This window comes from Grammomys surdaster, unplaced genomic scaffold (assembly GCF_004785775.1).
Source record: "Grammomys surdaster isolate TR1022 unplaced genomic scaffold, NIH_TR_1.0 655, whole genome shotgun sequence".
Lineage (NCBI taxonomy): Eukaryota > Metazoa > Chordata > Mammalia > Rodentia > Muridae > Grammomys > Grammomys surdaster.
In genome coordinates, this window is record NW_021605074.1 from 344,203 (window position 1) to 362,371 (window position 18,169).

The following is an 18,169-nucleotide window of genomic DNA, read 5'->3' on the forward strand; positions in this document are numbered from 1 at the left end:
CAGTTGTCCTGTAACTGAGCTACGGACACATGCAGGCACCGTGTAGGTCCCATTTGTGTGCACTCTTAACACGTAGCTTCTTAAAGACTGCAAAAAGACGCTGAGCATGGAAGCTCATACCTGTGATCCCACCACCCAGAAGGCAGAAAGAGGCAGAAGGATCGCTGGAGGTTCAAGGCCAGCCTCATCTACACAGGCAGTTCAAGGTAAGACATGGCTAAATAGCAAGTGCTACAATTGGTCTAAAAAAAAAAAAAACCTAAAATTAAATTCAAGCCTTTTATACAGAACTGCTATCAGAGATTTAAGTGCAGCAAATGCACTTAAATGGTCTGTTGCCTATCTGGTCCTTTGACTTGAACCTTGAATCAAATAAAAACAATCTCCTTCACATCAATTCAAATATAAGAAAGCAAGAATTTAATAAAAACTAACTTGGTACAATGCCAAATGACTACTAAAGGAAAACAGACACAGATGTATTAATTAGGGGTTCTATTGCTGTGCTAAAACACCAAGACCAAAAGTAACCTGGGGAGGAGGGGGGTTTATTCCTGCTTAGAACTCTCAGGTCATACTATCACTGAGGGAAATTTGGGCAAGAATCTAAAGTCAGGAACTCAGAAGCAGGAGCTGAGGCAGAGGTCATGGAAGAATGCTGCTTACTGGCTTACTCCTCAGGGCTTGCTCAATTTGCTTTCTTATACACCCAGGACTGCCTGCCCAGGGTAGCACCATCTACCATGAGCTGGGACCTCCCATGCCAAACATGAATCAAGAAAATGCCCCCACACCTGTCTATAGGCAACGTGATGGAGGTATTTTTCTCAACTGAAGTTCCCTAGAATAGTTTAGTTTGTATCAGGGTGACAATAAAACGACCAGGACAGAAGACACATTTTCAAAGAGATGAGGACCTTGCAACAAACCAAATGATGAACCACTGAGAATGGGTCAAATAAAGTAGTAAAATGACATGGATGGAATAGAAGTGAAAAGGCTGTCCCATCAATAATGACATGCTGGGTGTACCACACGTCAGTGATTTACAGCTGCAGCTGCAGCTCAGTAGCAAAAGAGGCCCTGGATTTGGTCCCCAGCCCTGCAAAAGAAAAGTAAACAAAGCAAGTAGATAAGCTGGGTACAGTGGTGTATAGCTGTAATCCTAGCACTAACGAGGGCAGCTGAGACAAGCACATCAATCTGAGGCAAACCTAAAGAATGATTTCAAGGCCAGTCAGGGCTACACAGTAAGATCCTGTCTAAAAAAAAAAAAAAAAAAGAAGAAGAAGAAGAAGAAGAAGAAGAAGAGAAAAATATTAAGAAATTAAACTGTAGCCTGGCGGTGGTAGCGCATGCCTTTAATCCCAGCACTTAGGAGGCAGAGGCAGGTGGATTTCTGAGTTCAAGGCCAGCCTGGTCTACAGAGTGAGTTCCAGGACAGCCAGGGCTACACAGAGAAACCCTGTCTCGAAAAACCAAAAAAGAAACTGTACAAACAAACAAATACAGAAAAAAAAAAAAACAAAAACCCAAAAAAACAAAAAAAAACCGCAAGTACATGATTTTTATTTTTTCAGAAATAACCTATCTATAACTGTTCTCTGCAATATAGGAAATCATTCTGTTAAATAAAACATACCAGAAAGATATGTACCACGTTTTTCTCTCACATGTGGGAGAGCCCAGATTTACACATACCCACACAAACACACGCACACACGAGTCATCGAACCACTAAGAGGTTCACAAGAGGGAAAGGAGATCTTAAGGGAGAGTAACAGAAGCAGAAATGGTGACTATCTGTGGAAAGGAAGGAACCAACCAGTGTAATAAGTGGAAGAACAGAAGGGGAAAAACATTAGAATAAAGTACAATCACACGCACGCACGCACGCACGCACGCACGCACGCACGTATAAAAATGTCACAATGAAACCATTTCTTCATATTTTAACTTAAACCTAAAAGAACCCTTTAAACTCTAAATTTAATTTAAAAGTTCTTAAAAGGCAGATTTATAGAGTTAAGATGCTGGAAAAACTAAGGGGAAAAATTTTTAAAAAGTAATTCAAAAGGGTAAAGCTCCAATTTTACATCGCTGTCATGATCACACATTTCATTCCCATGTGCTAGGCAAGGCTGCTTCCTGGAATGGAGTGGGGGTCTCCAGCTATACTTGATTACTCTGAGCACAAATCTAATCAGAAAAGCAGTCTTGTTACTGCTCATGTTGCCATGCCCGTGTTCTCTCATCTGGAAATCAATATGCCACTAGTTCTGTAGGCACAGAGCTGCAGGCACAGCATATATAAGGACAGACGTATATACACTGCTCATATAAACAGACTTTAACAGGCCATGTCACCTTCCTTTTTACTTGGTATTTTCATTTTAATTTAGGCAGCATGAACTGTTAGTCATTAGTCATATTTTGGTTCTAGAGTTGTAGCTATATTTATTTTATACTTTCAAAGCAAGGAGGCAGAAAAAAAATCAGGAGGCTTTACTCTAGCTCACTGACCATTACTAACTGGATAAAGAAAGGCTTGTTAGAACACACAGGACTACACTCATTCTCCAACATTCCTGCCCAGCTGCATTTCCTCACTTGTAGAGCTGAGAAGTTAAGACAGATGAAATGGCCTGCAAAGCCTAAAATATGATTATCTGAACCAAAAAGTAATGTCCACACTTTGGAAGTAGTAGTCATCTGCTAATCAGCAGTTCTGCTTATACACTCTTACTATGTATGTCTACAGAGGCATAATACATTTTAATCGTTTATCTGTGTCTGGTTTTTTTCTGCTATAATGTGTTAAGAACATATCCCCAATTCTATGAAAGTAGAAGCTTTAATAAATGCTGACTGAATCAAAGGTGCCTAGACAATTGTATTTTACAGAGTAAATTAGAACACTTGAAACCTACAGTAGAGTTCAAGGCCAGCCTGGTCTACAGAGTGAGTTCCAGGACAGCCAGAACTACACAGAGAAACCCTGTCTCGGAAAAAAAACAAACAAACAAACAAAAAAGTAATTATGAGCTGGGCGGTGGTGGCGCACGCCTTTAATCCCAGCGCTTGGGAGGCAGAGACAGGCGGATTTCTGAGTTCAAGGCCAGCCTGGTCTACAGAGTGAGTTCCAGGATAGCCAGGGCTACACAGAGAAACCCTGCCTCGAAAAACCAACCCCCCCCCCCAAAAAAAAAGAAACCTACAGTAGCTCCTTTTTTTTTGTTTTGCTTCTTTTGTTTTTGTTTTTCGAGACAGGGTTTCTCTGTATATGCCTGGCTGTCCTGGAACTCACTCTGTAGCCCAGGCTGGCCTCGAACTCAGAAATCCGCCTGTCTCTACCTCCCGAGTGCTGGGATTAAAGGCGTGCGCCACCACCACCCGGCCCTTTTTTTTTTTTTAAAGACCTAGATATTTTTTTCTGGCAAATGTCTATGAAGAACAAGTAGAAAACACTTTGTTTCACATTAATCATCCACAGGCAAAACATAAGACTTTAGCTTTCACCTTTTTGTTCAATGGTAACATTTTTTTAAGAATTATTTATTTATGCATGAGTGTTTGATCTGCATGTACATCTGCACACCAGAAGAGGGCATGAGATCCCATTACAGATGTTATGAGCCACCACATGGCTGCTGGATATTGAACTCAGGACCTCTGGAAGAGTTGCCAGTGCTTAGGAGCCATCTCTCCAGCCTCTCAAAAAAAAAAAAAAAGTTTAGGAATGTTAACTTTTAAGATACAATCAGGTGTACTCAGAACTTCTAGGTAACCAATCTTGTTAACAAAAACTCCTTTCTCACATGCCCTTTCACATGTTTACTTTAACAAAACATCCTCTCTCCTGTGTGAATTCTCACTCTAGTGAACGTTCCTTCATGAGTCTGCCTTAGTCTTTCCCCTGTGTCCGCTTCAGGAAAACCCTCCTTCACATGTTTGCTCCAGCAACACACTGTCCAGCACAATCAACTCTCCAAAGTGCCCTTAAGTTTCCACTTCACCCAATTTCAATTAGGTGTCAAAAAAAATGCATTTAAAATCTTGGTGGGGTTAACAACAGAATGGAAAAGTTGACAAAATAATTTTTTGATCATTATAAACATTGGCCAGGATGTAGTAACATCAGAAACTGTATACACCACTAATGTGAATCTGTTTCAATTATAACTGAGCCAGTTTTGAAAAAATAAGACATGTAGCCAAACAATCTAGCTATGCAAAATGAAACAAGCACACATCAACACAGGAATATACACATGAATTTCATTAGCAGCTTTATTTGAAATAGCCAAAGACTGAAATAGATACAAAGTTAAACTCAACGAATTTGTCTGTTCACAGTATGAACTACAATAATTAAACGCACAAAGATGAATGCAACTCAATTACGCTGAGTTTAAGAAATAAAAACAAAAATACGGGGTGAGAGAGATGGTTGGATGGTTAAGAACACTTGCTGCTCTTGCAGAAGACCTGGGTCAGTTTCCAGCGCCCACATGTCAACAATAACTGTCTGTAACACTCCAGTGCAGGGGAGCCAATATCTGTTTCTGGCCTCCCAGAGTACCATAGGTCCTGAGTTCAATTCCCAGCAACCACACAGTGGCTCATAACCATCTGTAATGGGATTTGATGCCTTCTTCTGGTGTGTCTGAAGACAGCCACAGTGTATTCATATACATAAACCAAATAATTCTTAAAAAAAAAAAAGTAGTATAGTGGAATGACCCTTAATCCTATCTTCTACTGTATGAGATCACTGCTGTGGGCTGAACTGTATCCCCATAAAACATTATATGTGCTATACTCTGTTAGCTTTACATTCATGGGTGGTAGTAGTTCACCTCTATAACTTTGGCATTTGAGAGGCCAAGACTGTCATAAGTTAGAGTCCACTTTAGACTACATAGTGTGACCTAAGACAGTTCGAGTGACATAGTAAGACCTTGCCCCCAAAAATTTACAAACAAAAAATATCCTTTACATATTCACTGTACTTCTAAATTACAAGGATATGAATATAAAATATGCTTTTTGATTAGTTTCAAACTTCTGACATAGTCCTGATTTTATCATGCATAAAGCTAACTGGCAGGTGGTAGGAATGGGTAGGGCAAAGCGTAACTACAGGAAAGAAAGGCAGAGAGCTGAGATCACCATAGCACTACGGCAGAGATCACCTGAGGATTTCTGTAGATGGCCAAATATGAAATTTTTGTCTTTGTGGACCATGCCAATCTGTATCATGATGCAGTACCAGTTTACCACAAAGGCATCAGAGATGACCCATAGAAAGAAGCACAGCTAGGTACTAATAACACTGTATGTTCAGATACTGCAAAATGAATTTTATGTAATTTTCATATGAAGATTTTGTTTGTTTGAGACTTGGTTTCACAGCTGTCCTGGAACTTGCTCTATAGATCATGTCGGCCCTGAACTCACAGATATCCACCTGCCTCTGTCTTCTTTTTAATCATTTGAAAATATAAAATCCCTCTAGATTTGTGGGGCTTCTCCAATTAGGTAGTAGGTGAGATTTGGCCTGAGGACATTGTTCACTAAGACATTAGAATATGTTGTTGAATAAGCACCAAAGTGTTGCATTTGGATTGGTCTCTAGATCAGGTATTTACTCATCTGTTTCTTACACTTGAGGGAAAGCAAATATGATTTTGAATATTTTAAAGCAAAGTGCTTGGATGTGTTTGTCATCTGAGTTTCCTAAAAGAAAACATAAAAAGACATTTTGGGTGGAAAAATAGTTTAGAGAAAAGGATAGTTAAGAAAGTATATATACGGGCTGGAGAGATGGCTCAGTGGTTAAGAACACTGACTGCACTTTCAGAGGTCCTGAGTTCAAATCTCAGCAACCACATGGTGGCTCATGACCATCTGTAATGAGATCTGATGCCCTCTTCTGGTGTGTCTGAAGACAGCTACAGTGTACTCATATATAATAAATAAATCTTAAAAAAAAAGAAAGTATATATACATAGGGATATTGGAAATGGAAATTTTTTTCTGGGAAAAAGAGGTCAGTACTCTGAAACTCAGAATGATTCCTAAATTTCCTGAATCTTCAAATGCAGTTAGGAACATTACAAGTACAAAGTAACTTTCAGGTCAGGAGGCAGAGGCTGACAGCTCTGTAAGCTCTAGGCCAGCCTGATCTAATGAGTAAGTTCCTGGGCAGCCAAGGCTTTATAGGGAGACTCTCTCAAAAAACACAACGAAATATAACTCAACAAAAAGGAACTTTCAGGTCTTGTCTACTACATTAAAACAAATATCAATAAAGCAAAAGGTTATGACACGTTTTACATGTATCTTTTATAAACAATTTGAAGTTTAAATGTAGAATTATTTTCATGTTGTTATAGAATCCTTTAAAACTTTGTATTTTTAATTTTTGACCAATCTTTTACATAAAATTACAAGAAAAATGTTTTCTGGCAGTGGTCTGTGCCCTTTCTAGTCCTCTACAGACCTTGTGTTAAGAGTTCACATACGTGCCAAGAAAGGGAGCACGTAGCATAAAGCATGAGACAACATGAAAGATACTTGAGATCCATGTACTCAGACACCGCGCGTGCGTAGGGGAGACATCTGTTGTTCCTATGCCAACAGGTGTTCCCTGATAAAGAGGCTATGTCTTACTCATCCCTGAACCTTTACTTGGCACACAGTGGGCACTCAATTAAAATGAGATAAGTGATGTCTTAACCTCATCGCTCTGCTCTGTTCCTAAGACCCTGCTTGCAGAAACACAAATCGTTCTCATCACCACTGAGGAGCTACATCACCAGAATGGGTAGAAAAAATATTTTTCTTTAATTCATTGGAATAAACAACATTTAACCAATAATTTTTTTCATTTAAATTCTAGGGGATAAAAATCTTGTTGTTTTAAAGATGACTGTAACTATATAAATAAACTACCTCTTACATTACATTAGTGGTTTTATTCATGAGTATTTTAGGTCTGAAAATAAGTACAAAACAGTTATTTTAAAATATTTTACAGATCTTGAATTTTTAAAACAGGAAATTCTAAGAAAACCCAATCTGAAATTAAAATTTTTGTTTCTTTGTTTGTTTGCTAACTTCACTCTTAAATTCTGAGTGTACAAGTCTGGCCTGGTGACATGGCTCACTGGTTGGGAATCTTTGCCTAGCATGTGTGAAGGCCTGGGTTGGACTTTTCCTCTCAAAGTAAAATGCATAACACTTCTGAAGCCTTTAAATTCTGCTGAATGCAGTGAATTCCAGGTTAACACAGTAGATGTTGCTAAGTCATTTCACATTTTAAGAAGGAACACATGAACACTAGCCAGCATCAACGACAGTGCTATCATGATCATCAAACATCGGAGAAAGTCAATAATTTTCAATAGGCATTTCTCTCTGAAAGTGCAGGTCTTTTCTTTTTTCTTTCTTTCTTTTTTTTTTTTTTTCCGAGACAGGGTTTCTCTGTGTAGCCCTGGCTGTCCTGGAACTCACTCTGTAGACCAGGCTAGCCTCGAACTCTCGAACTCAGAAATCCACCTGTCTCTGCCTCCCAAGTGCTGGGATTAAAGGCGTGCGCCACCACCGCACATCGAAAGTGCAGGTCTTGTGATATAGTTGACCGTAATAAAACATAAGTTTTAAAAGCTTGTCAATTTTTTCCCTGTCAATAGATAACATATGCAAGGTATAGATATCACTTGGCCATCTGATCAGAATATTCAGATACTCTAATTCAAAAAAAAATTAAAGCTAGATACAGCGAATTATTTTTTTTTCCAAATGCTTCTTTTTACTGCAGCTTTCTGTCAGCAGGAAAACAGGAATACTTCCTATCCCTCCACTCCCAGTCCCCCCCCCCCAAAAAAAAGAATATCCATATCCTCTTTCACAGAAACACGGGGGCTTAATGCTGTAGGGACTTCAGAATATCAAATCTAAAAGAACTTCTTGGCAGTTACAGAAAGAAAAAAAACTAAAATTATGCTGGTTTTAGATAAATTTGAAACTCAAAACGACTAATCTTTTGCTAACTTGTTCTCCAGATTTTTGATGCCCTTCACTGCTAAATTACATTCAGTAGTTCCACAATATTTCTTTGTCTACATCACTTCAATAACAAAGAATCTCAGGAACCCCACCCAGCCCCCACACCAAATACGACAAACTACCTGACACATACTCAAAGTCAAATTTCTCACAGAAATCTGTTCTGATAACACCCAAACAGCTACCTCTAGCCCACAGGGAAAATCAATTCCTTCCAGTTGAGAAGCTAGTCTGGAGCTGCATCTAGAGATGCCCCAGGCCCCAGGTGTGGAGATGAGCTAAGTAGAGTGGGAAAGGGCTCCAGTGCCACAGAGGCTCCCATCCGAAGACCAGGGATCCACTAGGCTGTAAATCCCGCTACAACCGGGAGGAACCTTGACCCTTAGCCAACCATGCACTCACCTCAGCTCTTCCTGTGCGAGCCCATTGACTCTCAGACTATCAGGACGCTCTCGCCTTCTCCGGTAGAGGCCCGACTGTGAGAGCTCCTTAAGCTGTAGTGTGGTCATAGTTTTCTCTGCACAGCAATTAAGAATACTTGTGCTAGGCGAGTGTTGCCAGCTCAGAAAGGCAGTGTCCTCTGCGGAAGGACCTCAGCACACCTGACTCTGGGTTAGAAAGCTCCAGGCAAAGCAGGCCAGGCCAGTCGGCTGAAACACAGCTTCCTGTTTCTTGTTGGTACACACCCTCACCAGCAAGACACGGCTTGCCTTATCTCTGGGCCCTGTACCTAGGGGAGGGGGAGTCAGTGACCCACACTGGCCCACGTAGTCACCAATAAGCAAATTTCTTATGAACAATGACAGTAATCCCTTTATAAAATCTCTCCAAGAGTCTTCTGAATTAAAGTTGGGGAAAAATCTCTAGCAAAGTAAGGCTTAAAGGAGGGTCCTGCCCTGTTTTATTTGCCAGGAAATCCATTAACATTTCACAGACAGCTGTCAGTATCAAGAAGTGCCTGGTCATCAGCTCTTTGGGACATTTTCCCTGGGGGGGGGGACAGGGGGGAGAGAGGCAGAATTGCAAAGGAAACAGTCCAATTCCTTCCTCTCTCAGCATTCTGAATCTTCCTTAGAAGAGAAGATAGTGTCTAGACTACCCCCTCCCCAGTAAATATCACTAAAAAAATCATAAATGAGAGGAAGAGTGTCTCTTCTACTAAATTCTCTTAAATGATTTTCTGATTCTATGTCTATTCTTTCTGAATAACCCCAACTTACACAGCCACCTCTGCTGGGTAACATTTATCTCAGGTTGTCAGCCTATAAATGCCAATATTTATCTATGTATTTGATCTTGGAAAGCAAGGTGAAGGGGTTGCAGATCACAGAGGACATGGGAAATGCTGTGTCACCTGCTCCAATAATGTGAACAGTACATCAAGCAGGGTGCCACCCACCAGGCCAATTAAGTCCCTCTCAGGACATACATACATCACAGCAAAACAAAGACAGGCTGCTGGCTAGTTCTTAGCCAAAAGCTTGATTCATGGTTCTGGTAAATTTCTCTTTGAACAGTGTGCCATCTTTTCCTTTTAGACTGCTCTCAACACGAATACAGAAAAGGGATGTACAAGGCCCTGGGTCCAATACCAAGCACTAAGAAACAAGATGTGTTTCTATAGCACGATGTAGCCAGTAGCATTACTTTTAAAAGAGGTGGGTGTTTGGCTTTGTTTTAAACTGATGCAACACTGCCAACGAGGAAACAGCTTTGTGAAAGCTACTGACACAGGAAACAGAACTGTGTGGGATGGATCTTGTATGAAGAGTCTGTGGTTAAAAGGATGTGAAGACAGTAACATAAAGACCCGTTCCAAGCTCCGTAACAAACAAGCTAGAACAACTGTCGCCCTCTGACTTTTCAAATGGCTGGGCTGACAAGTAGGAATTTTAGTAAGTCAGTGTTTATGCTGCAATGAAACTACTACAAAGAATAAAATTAAATTCTGAGCCTTTGTTGAAGGCTCTTTAAATCATTGTCTTCATGAAGACAGATGAACAGAGGGAGGGAGGAAGAGAGGGAGAGAAGGGGAGGGGGAGCTTTATCTTTCTCCTCGACCTGTGTAGAAGCTATTGAGGCCTGATACACTGTAAAGGGAGCTAGATAAGAACACACAGGCACCAAGAGGGATTCCACAGCTTTGAAAGAAAATTTCACAAACTTCGGAAAAATACACTATTGACTAGCATTCAGCCTCCAGTCAGAACTGGCCCTACACCATTACCAGGTGGGAGCCCCAGTGCACAGTAGAGTGTATAATATAGTAGAACACCAACGATCTTGCATTTTTTAAAAAAAACTTTTCTTGTTGTTGTTTTGTTTTTTGAGACAGGATCTTATACTATGTTGGCCTTACTGGCTTGGAACTTGCTATATAGACTAGGCTGGTTTCAAACTCAAGAGACCTGCTTGTCTCTGCCTCCCAAGTGCAGGAATTAAACGTGTACACCACCATGACCAGCTCCTTTTTTATTTTTTGAGACAGGGCATGTATCTCAGGCTGGCCTTGAACTCATTAGGTAGCCAAAGATATCTTTGAATGCATTATCCCCCCATCTCCACCTGCAGGTGCTAGGACTATGTGCGTGCACCAACTACTCCTGGTGACCTGGTCTATCCAATGCTACGTATTCTTGTATGTTAATCAAGCATTTTACCAGCCCCAGCCCTCAGACCTGAGCTGCATATCCTCAGACACTAGTTCTTTTTTTTCCCTTCAAATACACTTTTCCATTGAAAAGTAGTTACCAACTGTGCCTAAGTTTTCTGTTCAGATATAATTCAAAGGTTTTCAGTTTCAAATAACCATCTTTGCATAATTTTTACAGCACAGAAAGGTCTAGACAGGTGCTTTTCCCCTACATGACTCTAAATAGAAACCTTTCCATTTCTGCATTCACAAGATTTTGACTGCCATTTCAGCCTTGCAGTCAGTGCAGGATTCTTTACCTTGAACACTTGTAGTAGTGATCACTTCATAAAATTCCTAGCTCTCCCCTACTCCTACTGGTTAGAGAACAATGGTCCCCACCAGTTGCTCCAGCCAGAGTTTTCCACCTGCCTCTACTCTTACACAGCTGTTTGTTGCATGAACTTTTTACAACTTTCCATACCATTCTGTCCTTTCTAGCTTCCTAGGTTCTTGTTGGATCAAGCATGAAATAGCAATGTGCTCTAACGTAATATCAGTCACTGCCATCCATGCTGATAGTTTCTTCTGTAGTTTTAAGCTCCTGGCTGGTTAAAGACAAGCTCCTGAATGATTAGATACAAAGTTCTATTGAGTGCTGTGCAAGGTCATTCTTCTCTTAGGCTAACTACTACCCAATAGCTTTTCATCTTCTGGGAGTCAGGGACCTTTTGTGAATCTGATACAAGTTTCTCACAGAAAACGCATGTGAGTGCTATATTTTATAACAGTGTTACAAACTGATAGATTCCTTCAGAATCCTACAGATAATTCTTCAGATCTTCCTTATGCATTTGTTTCTCCCTTTTCTGAACACCTCCAACTCCGGGTGTGGGTCTTTTATTAAGCCTCACCAGGTGTTCATTTGGAATCTGTCTGCTCAGCAGTGGGCTAATGCTGTTTGGGAAAAGTTTCTCTTGTCTGTTCTAAATTTCTCCCAGCCACCAATCTTCTAGTCTATTCAAACTGATCTTTTAAAACGCAGGTCAATTATTTATTGACCCTTCTTAAAAACCTTTCCCTGGCTCCACTGCCTTTATAGCAATATAAACAAAGAAAATGAGGTGTGTTATCTGGTGCCAGTAGAGCCTGCCCCTGGCTCCTTGGTCCCTAGCATTCTTGACTCCAGGCAGTTCTTAAGACAGACTATTCCTCTCACTTCCTTGTTTCTGCCAATGCAGCCTGTAAGTCTAGTAAAAGAATTCTAGCAGGGTTAGCTCCTACACACCCCCCTATGTCTTGGGCAAAGTAGAGCCTTTAGAAATCTCACAGGCTAATCAATCCCTCTTGCTCTATGGACTCCTGTGCTCCCTTCTGTGATCAAAACAACACAATATTACTATTGGGTACTTGTTTTCCTGAGACAGGATCATACTGTGTAGCTCAGGCTGGCCTCAAACTCATGACAGTCTGCTTGTTCCCTTAGAGTTTTGAAATGTTTTGCTCTTAGCATTCCACATTATCTGAGTGAAATTTAAAATTTCATTTATTTTTTATTTTCATGGCGTAAGTGTTTTGCCTGCATGCAGGTATACCACATGTATGCCTGGTGCTCATGAGGCCTGAAGATGGTGTCAGATTCCCTGGAACTGGAATTACAGATGGTTTAAACATTCATGTGAATGTTAGAAATTAAACCTGGGTCCTCTGTTAGAGCTGTGCGGGGGTTTGAATAGGAACAGCTCCCAGAGGTGTGTGTGTGTGTGTGTGTGTGTGTGTGTGTGTGTGAGAGAGAGAGAGAGAGAGAGAGAGAGAGAGAGAGAGAGAGAGAGAGAGTGCTCAGACCACAGAGAGTGGCTTTATTAGGAGGTGTGACCTTGATGGACAAAGTATGTCACTGGGGGCGGGCTTTGAGGTCTTATAAACTCAAGTCTGGCCAGTGTGACAGTTTCTTCTTGCTGCCTGCATATCCAGATATAGAACTCTTGGCTCTGTCTCCAGCACTATATCTGCCTGAACTCTGCCATGTTTCCCACCATGACTATAATGCACTAAAACCTTGGAAACTGTAAGTCAGCCCCAATTAAATGTTTTTCTTTATAAGAGCTGCTGTAGTCATGGTGTCTCTTCACAGTAATAGAAACCTAAGACAAGCAGTAAGTGCTCTCAACTGCTGAGCCATTGCTCTAGCCCCTATGAGATTTTGAAAGACATACAAACTATAGTTTTAGAAAGTACTTCATGAAATTTCAAGGTTTATAAAAACTGTGGATTTGAACAGTACCTTCCACAAGTTTAAGTATGGTAAGACTAAAAATTAGCCTAAATAGTCATCTAACTTGTCAACTACAGTTTTCAGCATTCTATTGCAAAGAAATCCCTTCAGGCACAAGAGGAGAAAGAAGCCTAACTGAACCTCAGCCATCTACGTGGTCATTAGTGTTATGGGATTATCTATTTCTTCTCCTTATAGTAACAAGAGCTATAAAGCAGCATCCATGCAGAACTGTAATTAACCCAGGTTCATTACCAGCATCTTTCATGGTAGGTTTAGAAGGTCTATAAACTGGATGAACAGCTGTGCAATTTCAGCCCATTAGCTTCTTTATGTGATATTCAGTAAAAATAATTTTGTTTCATAACTATGAATTGATACAGACAAGTTCTCTTTTAGCCTGTTTTTCTCTCATAAGATAATGAACAATAAAAACTCATTGAGGGTGGAAATTCGGCACTTACTGCACTTACACTGGACCAACTTTAGTTCTCAGTACTCATGCCAGGTAATTCACAACTACCTGCAACTCCAGCTCCAGGGGAGCCAACACCTCTTGCCTCAAGGGTACTTGCACTGTTGTGCACACTCTCTTAAACATAACTAAAAAAGAATAAAAATATCTTTAAAACATATTTTACTAAAGCAAAATTAGTGTTTTACAGTATTTTCAACACTCATTCATCTTGTAAATATTTATTTGTCAAGCATACTCTCTTCCTAAACAAGGGCTCTCAGGACTGCTGTGTTCTGAGATCCAGTGCTGTGGGCCCAGCAATTCAGTACCACTGTCAGTGGGTTCAAGGTCAAAATAACTAAGGCAAGACCATAAAAACGCTGGTGTGGGAAACGGAAACAGGTGGACTTCTGTGAGTTTGAGGCCAGTCTGGTGGTATACATTGGGAATTCCAAGTAAGCCAATACTACATAGTGAGACCTCGTCTTAAAGAAAGGAAGGAAGGAAGGCGGGGAGGAAGGACAGACAGACAGACAAGAAGGCAGCATCAATTATTAGAAAAACTGTCCAGAACAGGAAAAAAAAATCACCAAAAACTGTGAACCACCTGTCGGTGTCGGTAATCTTGTCAATGCCTCTGAACTCTGTAAACATTTTCTTAATAAAACTTTATAAGACACATCCAAATGGACCAGTTAAGCAGATATCAAAAACTCATGGAGTGCTAGTGAGGTAAAGGTACTTGTACCAAACTTTTTTTTTTTTTTTTTTTTTTTAGGTTTTTTGAGACAGGGTTTCTCTGTGTAGTCCTGGCTGTCCTGGAACTCACCCTGTAGACCAGGCTGGCCTCGAACTCAGAAATTCGCCTGCCTCTGTCTCCCAAGTGCTAAGATTAAAGGCGTGAGCCACCACCGCCCGGCTACTTGTACCAAACTTAAGGACCTGAGTTTGATTCCCCCAGAACCCCAGGGAAGAAGAGAACTGATTCCTACAAGTTGTTCTTTGTGGTGGCCTGAATGAGAATTTCTTCCATAGGCTGATATATTTGAATGCTTGGTCCCCTGTTAGTGGAACTGCTGGGAAGAGTGAGTAGATGTGGTCTTACTGTAAGAAGGCTTTGAGGTTTCAGAAGATTGGTGCCATTCCCAGTCCATTCCCAGTGTCCCTCTCTGTCTCCTGCTTATAGATCAAAACGTGAGTTCTCAACTGTTTCTGCCGCCATGCTTTGGCTCCGCCATCATGGACACTAGCCCCTCTGAAATCGTAAGTCCAATTAAACACTTTGTTTTGTAAGTTGCCTTGGTCATGGTGTTTTGTCACAGCAACAGAAAAGTTAGTAAGGCATCCCCTACCTCTACACATGTACTATGGCACACACACACACACACACACACACACATACACACACACACACACACAAAATCAAAACTAAAAGTTCGAAGGAATTTAACTGAGTCAGAAATGTCTCTTAAGCAACATGAGGTCATCTACATTACTAAATAATCTTAAGAGTGAGGTTATTTGGTAACTTTTCAAATAATTCAGAATAAAATTCTAGGTAATCAAGCCAGTTACACTATTATTATTATTTTTATTAGAATCAGCTCTGGCTGTCTTGGAACTTGCTATATAGACCAGAGTAGCTCTGAACTCACCAAGATCTGGCTATAATAGTCTCCCAAGTACTAGAATTAAAAGCACATGCCACCACACACACAGCTCTAATATCAAACTTTAAAATTTTATTTATTAGTATGTAAATGTGTGGTGTGTATTGCAGGTATGGAATTCAGATAAGTTTTAAGTATTGAAATGTCATCAGATCAATGTGCCTTTACCCACTGAGCTATGACCTTCAATCTCAGATTTTTTTTTTTTTTAAAGGGACCAAGAGCATAAGATGGGTCGGGTGGAAAGGGCCTCGAGAGAGCAGGTGACACTAAGATGACAGTCTCACTTCTGGAAACTTACTTGTTGTGGCTGCCATAAGTACATACGGAGTAATTTTGTTATGGTGAAAACAGGTTAGGGTTAAAAGGAACGCTGGGAACACATAAGGAAGTAAAAGAGCTTGTTAGCTGGATAAGAAATGGTCAAGCTGACCAGTTAAGAGGAAGGACAAGATCTGGAGGAAAAAGTCAGTGTTGGGCTAGCAAACTGGATTCCACAAAACCCACCCCCTTTACCAAGGAAAATGTGTGAGATATCACTGTTCTTTCATATATAGTTACCTCTAGGCAGCGATTGAAACAGACTTAATAATAGGTAAGAAGAGCCAGCCAGGACAAGAGGCCTAAACATGAGGTAACTAAGAAAGACTGCAGCTATAGCATAGCAGCTGTGATAAAGAAGCTAGCTCCTCACATCATGGAAACATGAGAAGAGAGAAAGCACAGTCTAATTAATGGCTGACAGACCTTGCAAAGGTCAGAGACCAGCAACACTTGCATGTTGGCATGACCACTAATGCCTGGCCAGGCTTGTGGCCAGCAGACATGCCAAGACCAGAATAGGGGTTTCAACCCTTACACATGACCACCTCCTAATCAGACAAACCTCATGTGAGCATGATCATCTCTCTGACTGGACCAAGGGAATATGCATAGAAGTGTGGGCCTCTTACTGGTTCATCTTGTCTGTGAATCTAGAGCTCTGTGACAGTGAAGATCTAGTACACCTGCCATAACAGTCTCCTTCATTCTCTAGGGCAGCCCTTTTACCCCATTCAACTACTGAATTCCTCGGGTTATTTTCTTTTGAAAACAGAAGAGGCTAAATGAAAATGTTTGTAATAGTCTTGTCCCAGATTAAGATTCCCTTGCATTAGGGGCTGAGGAAGTACCTGGTAACTCCTTGAGGTCCAAGCATAAGGACCTGAGTTTGATCTGCCAGGAGCCCATGTTAAAAAGCTGAGTGTGACACACTTTTGTAATCTAGTACCGAGGACGACATAACAGTCAGAGGATCCCTGGGGTTCTCTGGTTCCCCTACTCTGCAGGTCAATGGGAGACTGTAGATTCATGTCCACCAATGGGCATGGCCTCTTGGGGAGGCTGAACTCGGGGGTGGGGGGTGGGGGGAGTGTTTGACTGCGCTTATCCCATCCCTCGCTTGGTGGCGGTTGTGACTGAGAGCCCAGAGAGACCTTCTATGGGATATTAGGCTGCGGCTCTGTAGGTGAAGGCCTTTTTCATGGCTCCCCACAACAGATTTTGATGAAAGAGACAGTCCAGGGTTCTAAACAGTTTATTGGTTGTTCATGGTGGAAAATGGATGCATAAACCCCCTTTTCAGGATTTGACCTGAGATTACATTTTTATTGCAGGGAAGAATGTCTGGGAAAGGAAGCTTATTGGCTAAGCCCTCAGGGCCTTTAGGTACCTCATTAGCATGGAGAACTCTGTTTAGGGCCTACATGTCCTGTCTTTTATGTGAGAAGTTGGCACAGGTTCCAGGTCAGGAATCTGGCAGGAAGCAGGGAGTCACCTAAGCCTCAGGTATGTGCTCACCAAGTATCCGGGTCTCAACCTGCTCTACCTTACTAAACTTCCTGGCTCTATGTCCCACAGGAGATTGTCTCAAGAAACAAGGTATGGGCCGGGCGTTGGTGGCGCACGCCTTTAATCCCAGCACTTGGGAGGCAGAGGCAGGCGGATTTCTGAGTTCGAGGCCAGCCTGGTCTACAGAGTGAGTTCCAGGACAGCCAGGGCTATACAGAGAAACCCTGTCTCGAAAAACCAAAAAAAAAAAAAAAGAAAGAAACAAGGTATGGGGCTGGAGAGATGGCTCAGCAGTTAAGAACACTGGCTGCTCTTCTAGAGGTCTTGTCTGCAAGTATGAGAAGCTGAGTTCAGATCTCCAGTGCCAGTGTAAAAAGTTGGCGGTGGTTCATGTGTCTGTGGCCCTAGCTCTTGGAGAGATCTATGGATCTCTCTGATCAGACAGTCTAGCCAATTAGCAAATGCAGGTTCAATGAGAGAATTTGCCTCAGAAAATAAGGTGGAGAATGATAGAGGAAGATCTCTAACTTACATACATGCATGTACACACACACACACTATGAATATACACACAAATAATAAAAGTACAAATGAAACTAAATAAAAAACTGGATGGCTCCTGAGGACCAATATCCAAGGCTGACTTCTGGCCTCCTCATGAAGTTGCACATATACAAATATGTACACAATACTCCTACACAAAAAAATCTGAAGAAGTGGGGGGACGATGACTGTGTTGTCCAGGCTCTCTGAGCATACACTGCTCTTTCTCTTCTGCAGTTGGAAATCCCACTCCCCAAACAGGAACCACGTGTATTATACATTCATCCTTAGCAAACGTTTCTTGAAAGGCTTCCTTTATAATCTTCATGCTAAATCCTCTGTGTAGGGGCAGGAAGAGAAGAAAGACACCAAGCAACCTCTGGGCTTTTCCTACTCAGTACCCTCTTCATTTTCTCTTAGGCAAACTATTCCAAAGATGTGAGCTATATAGGACATCCAGGACCAGAAATAGGCATATTGATCATACACAGCTGCCTTGGAAGAGAACAGAACACTTGTACCTGGAGGGCTGGCAGAGACACCTGCAGTACTGCATCCTCCCTAGGGTAGGTTACAACTGAAATGACTAAGGTAATATCATCCTATTCCAATGTCATTATGTACCTGCCTGGTCACTTCTCAGTCTTCCAGCCCAACTACCACCTTAACCTTAAAAACTCTGCTGGCAC

At 41.3% G+C, this 18,169-nt stretch overlaps 1 protein-coding gene across 4 annotated transcripts in view; it reads right to left on the reverse strand.

Moving 5' to 3' along the window:
* The window catches only part of Lims1 (LIM zinc finger domain containing 1), a 113,239-nt gene that overhangs the window by 44,944 nt on the left and 50,126 nt on the right, over positions 1–18,169 (reverse strand). The window contains exon 1 of one of the 4 annotated variants that reach the window (XM_028782002.1): positions 8,476–8,718. The exons of the other annotated variants lie outside the window; for them this stretch is intronic. Coding sequence (XP_028637835.1) covers positions 8,476–8,582 — 107 coding nt within the window. The 5' untranslated portion in view covers positions 8,583–8,718. Of the gene's footprint in view, positions 1–8,475; positions 8,719–18,169 lie in introns of those variants that run through there. 4 annotated transcript variants of the gene reach the window in all.